Source organism: Phaeoacremonium minimum (genome assembly GCF_000392275.1).
Source record: "Phaeoacremonium minimum UCRPA7 unplaced genomic scaffold PA7_03_scaffold_204, whole genome shotgun sequence".
Classification (NCBI taxonomy): Eukaryota; Fungi; Ascomycota; class Sordariomycetes; order Togniniales; family Togniniaceae; genus Phaeoacremonium; species Phaeoacremonium minimum.
In genome coordinates, this window is record NW_006921110.1 from 32 (window position 1) to 8,645 (window position 8,614).

The following is an 8,614-nucleotide window of genomic DNA, read 5'->3' on the forward strand; positions in this document are numbered from 1 at the left end:
GGCGGCGGTAGCATCATCCTCCCCGGCGGCAGCAGCAGCATCACCCTCCGCGGCGGCAGCATCACCGAGCTCCCCGGCGGCAGCAGAATCACCCTCCCAGGCGGCGGCATCCTCCTCCCCCCGCCAGGGGTGGCGCTCCCTGTCCTCCCCGGCAGCGTCACCAGGAACCTCCCCGGGGCGGGGACTCTCCTCCCCCGCGGCGTCAGCATCACCTTCCCCGGCGGCAGCAGCAGCACCAGGTCCCTCCCCTCGGCGGGAGTGGTCCTCTCGGAGGACTGGACCGTCCCCGTCGGCAGCAGCATCACCCTCGGCGGCATTATGGCCGTCCCCGACGGCAGCAGCATCACCATGGGTCCTGGGACCCTCCCCGAAGGCGGCAGCATCACCCTCCACGCGGCGGCAGTGTGCCCGGCCGGCGGCAGCATCACCCTCCCCCCCGGCGGCAGCATCACCCTCGACCCCCCCGGCGGCAGCATCATCCTCCCCGAGGACTTTGTCCTCCCCGACGGCGTCAGCATCATCCTCCCCGGCGAGGGCGAGGCGGAGGGGGACACCGTCCCCGGGGGCGAGCCCCTCGCCACCCTCGTCGGCGGCACCACCCTCCCCAAGGGCCTCACCCTCCCCGGCGGCACCATCCTCCCCAGCGGCCTCATCCTCCCCGACGGCACCATCCTCCTCGGCGGCATCACCCTCCCCGGCGGCACCACCCTCCCCCGCGGCAGCATCCTTCCCGGCGGCAGCAACCTCCCCAGCGGCCTCACCCTCCCTGGCGGCAGCATCCTCCCCACCGGCGTGCAGGCGCCGGGCCACGTGGCCCCGGACCCCCCGGCGGCGCCAGTAGCAGCACCATAGGCTTCGTTTGTGTGTGGTGGGCGGCGGCTTTGCCGCAAAAAATTAATAATAATTAATTACTTTTCGCTGTGTAACTGTGGCCTTGATTAATACTGTGCATGTGTGCATGTGGCGACCTCATGAGCCTGATAATATGTGATAACAAAGAGGATTGATGAAGCTCAACATCTCTTCAACAGTAACGGACGTAGGTATGAACAGTAAGTGTACATTCCCACTGGGTGACCATGCAATCCACTTTACGTGCACTAGAACAAGAACAAACATGTCTGTTAATCACCCTGTCATTCGGAAACAAAGTAGATGTCACTCACTATATAGGGAAAGACTGCATGTCGAGGGGACTAACATGAGTTCCAAGCAGGGGTGGCCCAGTCGTAGTACTGTGGGGTATGTGTGTGACGGGAAATTCGTCCGGTGACACCCTATTGGCTTGACTAAAGTCACTCTGCTGATATTGGATTGGTCAATAATAATAGTTTCCTAACGTCTGTTCATCAGGAGCTTACTTCTCCCTTTCTTTAGAAACTGGGGTTCTTCAGTAAGGCAGTCTGCAAGAAAATATAGCCAAGAATAATAAATCGTCCACGCAACAAGCAGTTTTGATATGGGTGAATGCCGTACTAAGGTGTGCAAGGGCTTCAATGTACATGAATACTGGGCGTAGGCATGATACAACATAGCAGCAGTGCTGGGAATCCCTAGGTAATTGATGGCGCCGGGTTAGAACAACCTTGGAAGATACATCTTCGAAATTTATGAGGGGCTGAATACTGATGAACTTCTCTGAGCGGTAGCGAGCTTAGATAGAATGATGGGACAAGGTATGATCACAAGAAGTAGCCTTAAGAAACTCAGGAGGAATGCACGAGCACAGAAGCCAAGCTCTGACCCAGTTTGACCAATAGCTCTTCAAATTAGACTGGCTGGAATTGTGTATGTCAAAGTGAAGGGCTATATAGTGACTAAATATTCATTGTGACGTTATTGAGAAGATGGAGATGATAATCATGGGATGGCAAGGCATGTTCATACTGAGCGGTGTGGCTGCGGCCAGATTTATGCTCGCTGGCCACTGTAAATGCAAAGGATTTTGATGAATAGAGAGTATAACGGGCGGCAGCACGCAAACACATACACAGTGACACCGACAAGGAAATTTGGAATCATCGTTCGTCGTGTCATCTTGATCCGCTTGTCACGATCTGATAGCTCGACGATAGGGGTCCCTGGGCTGGCATGCCTGGACATTAAATTACAATTATCCAGATGACAATGTGATCTAAAGGGGTAAATTGCACAAACACGCAGCACATTTCCGCATTTAGGTAAGAACCTTTTCTAGCTGACAGGACCTATTGTGTGGTTCCGCATACCATCGGAGGCTTAGGTACTCGTACAGCGGCAGTGTCTAGCTTACGTCTCTTAAGTAGGAATGACATTATGTATACTTGATTTGACTAGATATAGCATACGATGAATTGTGAATGCCCGGCTCATCTGCGTACGCTAGATCGATCAATAGCCAGCGAAGCCTGAAACGGGAGAAACTCCCTTGCTAAGAAGAGCTGACCTTAGATCCCATGCGCAGATCATGTCAAATCCATCAATTTATTCCTAAAAGCAGGCATCAGCTTAATATGAGGAGCTAAGCAGTAGAGTCCCATCGCCTCCGATACGAAGATTGGATTTGAAAATAGTAATACAGTCGAAGCATGGCAAGTCGGATGGTTCAAGCGGTCCAGCGCAGGTGCGATGGATGTAAGATGTATAAATGGAAACTGGGTAGAAGATAGGAAAAAATGCCGGGTGGTGTAGCGGTATGCATACACCCCGGTGCCCGGCGGCGGCAGCATCACCCTCCCCAAAGGACACATGACGCGGGTGTGGTCCCAGGTTCGAACCCTGGCCCGGCGACTTCTATTCTTTTTTGTGCTTTTTTGGCGTTTCATTTTTTGGTATCACTTCTTTTGCCAGCCTGTCTTGCTCTAGTACGGTGGACATGCTACTATGAGGGGCAAATGGGCCAAAGGGGACGTCGAATCTCCGGAGATCTCAGTTTCAAGGTGGTCTCCTACGCCATCATCGCACGCCTCTTGAGCTGCCGACGGAGACGACATCTTAGGTTTCCATCCATCGCTGAATTATCGCCATCTGCCGTGTTTACCATAGCTACCGAGGGAAGGCCAGCTTGACACAGTCTCATTTTCAAACGCATTTCCTGTCCCATCTCCCTTGCCTCTTGCTCTTGGATCTGTCGCGGCATTGCTGACATAGAGGACCTGACTTTTTAGATCCTCGGCGAACGTCGATCGGCGGCTCGAAATTCGACGATCACCAATCTCTGGCTGGGAGTAAGGCTTCATTTCAACGACGCGTTCTACCTACCTTCTTCGTCATCATGTGTGCTGCCGCAGTATTCCACAGTCTGTGGCCGCAATCCCTTGTCACAGCAGTACCATCTCCGCCGAAACTATCGAGACTCACAAGCAGGCAGTGCTCTAATCAGTACAGAGAAAGAGGCATTGACCAAGGGCAACAATACGACCTTTACCTGTCACCATAGATAAGCCGACGATTCCAACTGGTCAGTAACAGATTTCTTTGGATTTTGACTGCCTCTTGGGACAAACTGAAATAACACAGCGGTAATACTCCGTGATGAGACTAGACTGAACTATCGGCGAAGGGGAGTCAGAAAAGCCTTCCGCGGATACTTCCATGATTCTGACACAGAGTCTTTTAGGTCGGGAGTAATCCTGTGTTTGATCTTGCCCTGGGGGTTATCGCCAGCCGACTCTGGTTTCGAGTAGTGGTACGTTTTCTCTTTGGGTCCCTCTACTTACATCTGCCGAGAAACAGAGCTGACCAATTTTGGGTTATCAGTCACGGAGCATCCGATGTGTACATTGCCCTTCAATCACAACTTCTCCTTTTGCAACGCTTGACTCGGAGCCACTTGCTTCCTCAGAGGAGCCTTTCTCGATCGATGCGTCTTTGAGACCCGACGATGACGGCTTACTACTGCTGGGCTTGCTTTATATGAACCAAACTTCCGGAAACGAGGACCGCTACATGCGTAAGCCTGACTCGAGCAAGGAGAAGATGGTCTACCTATCCGAGCGGCTAGAACCACAAAGCACCAGTTGCTGAAATGCATCCACGGAAAATGCACGCCATTAGCGACTCCTACATGATCGCGCGACCCTTTACATTCTATGGAGGAGATCTTGCAAGGATATTTCAAACAGTATATGAGCAAAGGAAGCTTGACGAAAGGCCCTAACTCCACATGACTTTTGTACCACGTCAGCGGTACCAGCAGCCACCCAAGACACCCTCCAGCTCGAGAAGACGACGACCGCGAACAGGCTATGATCTGAGTATAGGTGTCCTTAGTTCAAAATTCGTCAGATGTACGTGTATTTGGAATGAAGATGAAATATCACGAGTAAAATGGGTGGACTTTCGAGGCTAGGTTGAATCTGTACCAATCCTTGAGCAACTCGAATCGATCTGTAGTCGGCAACTCCTCAACCTACTTAGAGAACAGTTCTCGAGGCTGCTTGTTCTCTTGCACTGGGGCGGGTCGAGTCTGTTGCTCTAGCAAACGGCAAAGTACGAAGAGTTTGGACTAATATAGATAAGTCCTACCCTCGCGGCAAGTCCAAAAAGTATGGTAGTATTGGTGAAGAGTGCCAAATGGCTAGTCTGACAGAGTCATGACTCGTTAATCTTTTAGAGAATGTAGCCAGTGCTCCGATCATGCTATAAGGCCCGTAAAGCAATGGCTTCCATCGCAGTACGCAATCCTTAGTGTAGTCATGGACCTAGCACCTGAGGCGAGCAGCTAAGGTATTGACATCGAAGACTAATCCTCTTCAACTCCATTCATAAAAGGTGAACGGTGTGGAATATTAACGTATATTTAGAGTCGTAATATATTTTACAGAACTCGAATCTGTCTTGCATTACAAGTGGTGTCTCTTACTCTGCTGTAGTAAGACAGTATCTTGAAGCATGTTCAATAGGGAGGCCATGGATCGTGCATGAGATCTTGTAAGTCCTTACGTAGGTACATCAGCCAGCACCATAACGTAGGTTCACGGCAATTTAGTGGCTGTAGTCCCCGTAAGGCCATTTTACAGCGCATAGGTCCGCTGTAATGTCACTGAACTCCAGGACATTGACGCTAAGATTCTTAGACTCTGTTCCCCCTTTCCATAAATGGCAGCCACGACATGCAAGAACACATAAGCTGTGCTTTCCCTACAAACTTGTTCCCAATTTGAAGAGGCAGGAACCCACGACACTTCACCAAGTTGAATCTGAAGAGGTAGGCGCATCCCACTGTAGGGCAAGGTCAAGTGCGCATCCCACAATCTGTCTGTAGAATATCTGTAGATACCATCAAAAAGCAACTGTACAGCATCTGTGAAATCAACGCAATCATACACGCTCCCTGTGTCAAAAAAACTGCAATTAAATACCCATTGTCTCATAATTGATGTACAAGATGTCTTACAACGCCCGTCGAGTCTCCCGTTCCAATGGCAAGTCAGCGCTCCCGGTAGAGACTGACCAAGGAAGCAGCAATGCTTCCACAACCCCTATCCGGGGAAGTCATGTAAATGGACTTCTCCCTAGCCGCCCTCGACGTAAAGCAGTTGCTTTGGGTCGATCTAATTATGTTGACGACCCCCTGGATGATTCGGTCGATCCTACCTTCGACCCCCCTCATCAGCCCGAGCCTGAGCCTGAACCTGAGCCCGAGCCTGTCGTCGAAGACGAAGACGACGATGATTATATAACCGACGAAGATGAGTTGGAGGAAGAGGAAGACGAGGAAGAGGATGATCCCGAGGATCATGACCATGAATGTGACAGCCATTGTCACCATGGTTCGGACGTAGATGACGACTCGGACGATGACGAGCCACTTGTTCCGAAAAGGAGATTGGCTCTAAAGCGAGCCGCACCGGTGGCCAAGAAAGCCAAATCTCGTCGCTCGGCAAAGAAGCCGAGAATCAGTGATGTGGACGACCAGCTTGTCGAAGATTGGCTTGCTGAAGTTAATGAGAAGTATCCCGTCAGGGCTAATGATCCTGATGTTAAGAGGTTCGAGAAGAAACTGCGGGCCTTGGTGGTGCGCCTGCATGAGTGGGCCAAGTCTAGAGATGCAAGTTGGTTCCGTCTGCCGAGATGGCGCAGAGCTACCACCTATTCCTTCCGGTGCTACGTTGCAAGGGAGGACCCAGATGAGCTGACAGGTACTCTGCTGTCAGCTATGCCTAGAATTGCGAGAAAGATTCTAGGAAAGGAGGGTCTGCGGCCCGAGGACCTCCTTGACCTTCCGACAGGTGCTGAAGACCTTCGCCAGAGAGCGACATATTTCGACATTGTCACTCTGATGGAGCCGTCGCAAGTTATCCGGAAAAAATCGCGACATTGGAGATTCCGAAACGGTCTCCTAGTAAAGACACTGAAGAATGGGGTCGACCCCAAGACTGCTCGCAAGATAAGTGTGTACTGTGGCTCAGTTGTTGGCGAAAAGGGCTGCAGACAACGAATGCAGACACATGTCAGATGCGGCAACAAAGCTGAGGAGACCGCCTCAGCCTCTCATTACAAAGAGGCCACCAAGCAGAATGCGGTCCAGAACCTACGTGTGGCCGCAGCTTTCCAAAATCCCAAGTTGCAACCAGTCCAGCCAGATACGGACCAGAGAGCCCCATCTGTCTTGTTGGAGGGTATCCTCATGACGTATCTGGGACTCTATCTAGATGGGAAAGATGACAGCGGTTTCGAGGCACTTCACCCCCAGTGCACCTTTGATCTCAGTAAAGAGCTCAGGAAAGGGCTCGACCTTCCCAACTTCTTGGCCATCAGCCTCAACAACGCTTGGCCCCTTTACCAAGGAGTATGGGGGGGTATTACTGGCATAAAGAAAACGCCGCGAAACTATACGTGTTCCAACACCGAGTGTGGCACCAAAAAGTCCCCCAGCTGGCGCTGGTGGAAGAAAATACCCTTCGTTGGCAGAGACGATAGCAACGTGTTATGCGAAGGTTGCTGTAAATGGGCCAACAAGCACGATGGCGAAGCGCGCCTTCCACGTTTCATGCCCATCCCAGCCTGGAGGACCTGCTCAAATCCTGCATGTGATTTTGAGGGTGCAGTAGGTGGTCAAGAGAACTGGAATTGGCACTGGTACAAAGGTATTCCTCATCATAAGAGAGATGAGACCAATGTGCTTTGCACAAATTGTAGGTCTTATGCCAACTTGAACAGTGGGCAAATGCGGCCCGCCAGTTTAATCGAGACGAACAAGAGATGGGGTGGTAACCCAGACAGGAAGTGCTCGAACTGCCCCAACAAAATGCCCGAGGCAAAGACTTGGCACTGGCTGGGAAGCCCCGCGGTGAAAGACGAAAGCAATGTCGTCTGCTCACGATGCAGAGAGTTTTGGCGAGCCAAGAAAAGGCTGTGGACACCAGCCGACGACGGCGCCGACAGGAAATGTAATAACCCGACATGTGGTAAAGAGGAAAGCGGCAAGTGGGGTTGGCCAGAGGATTGCCCCAAGGATGAGCAGCATATCGTCTGTTGGAGCTGCGCCGGCAAGCTTCGGGGGTCGAAGAAAAGGGGCGAGTCCGTACCGGATTGGGTAACTCGGCTACCTGGCTACGTTAAGCCCAACAACGTTTCAACAGCAGAAGGCGAAGAATAGGGTACCGACGTGGGTATCGCGCAAGATGATGCTGAGGACCTACAACAGGCATGTATAGGTTGAAAGCTGCCTACAGCCTGCTCTCAGGCTATAGGAGAACCAGTCCAGTCGGTCCTGGATCTGTATCGCGATGCCCTTGGTCAGGGACAAGCGAAGCTTTGACGACAGTCAAGCATTAGCACCCCGGTTGGGTAGCTTTGAAAAGGTAGCCGCGACTCTGGGAGTCGTCGGCGGGGCATCCCGGTTGGGTGACCCTTACCTAGCCTCGCATCTGAGTTGGACTTGGATGTGGGGCGGCTGGAGCGATCCTTTGAGGATGGGGCTCCAGCCAGGGAGGGGGATTCTTGGAAATGAACTTGGAAATGGCCTTTCGAACAACCTTCGCGGATGGGTTCTCTTGTACACAACGACTCGGTTATTGGTAAGTATCACATTTAGTCCATCAGATGAATGTTAACTAGCGACAGACACGGATCGCTTGCTTAACACCGTAACGAATCAAGACACAGTGCTCTGTCTGTTAAGATCGTTGCCGCCCGCATACAGCTCGAGTGAAGCCTCCATCCTTCGTCACGACCAGATCACTCCGAGTCGTCAACTTCGGACGCGTTTCACTTAATCGCCTCCCCCGAGCACCTCTATCAAGTCAAGGTACGCTCTTGGTCCTCAAAATTATCAAGATGCAATGTCTGAGACTTGTCCAATAAGCCCATGGTATCGCCTTGGTTGATGTTTTCGACGCTGTTTAGCAAGGGACTTTCACGATCTCTCGCAACACCAACGAGACGGTGCACCAATCGCCCCATCTCTAGCCACATTGAGCATAGCGCTAGCTGCCAACATGTAGCATTCTACGTCTTGCCTGGCATTTTCAGTGCGCAGCAGCTGGCCATCCGGCTTTGCAGGATTGAATAGGACAGCATACCGTCGGGAATAACCAGCAAGTGAGGTCCTCCATTTCTTCCAATAAGGTGTGTTGTCTGACATCCAGGTCTTAGGGCGGAGTTGTACGTACGGAAGGCGATAAGGCGA

The 8,614-nt window shown here is 51.9% G+C and overlaps 2 protein-coding genes across 2 annotated transcripts; both read left to right on the plus strand.

The window, feature by feature from the left end:
- Positions 1-348: 348 nt before the first annotated feature.
- UCRPA7_2784 (hypothetical protein) lies at positions 349-852 on the plus strand (the record flags this gene model as incomplete). Its single annotated transcript, XM_007915352.1, has 1 exon — positions 349-852. The coding sequence occupies one exon, from the start codon at positions 349-351 to the stop codon at positions 850-852; it is 504 nt and encodes a 167-aa protein (XP_007913543.1).
- Positions 853-5,368: 4,516 nt separating this feature from the next.
- On the plus strand, positions 5,369-7,034 carry UCRPA7_2785 (hypothetical protein; the record flags this gene model as incomplete). The annotated part of the gene is made up of 2 exons (XM_007915353.1): positions 5,369-6,772; positions 7,032-7,034. The coding sequence occupies 2 exons, from the start codon at positions 5,369-5,371 to the stop codon at positions 7,032-7,034; spliced, it is 1,407 nt and encodes a 468-aa protein (XP_007913544.1).
- Between the last annotated feature and the right edge of the window lie 1,580 nt (positions 7,035-8,614).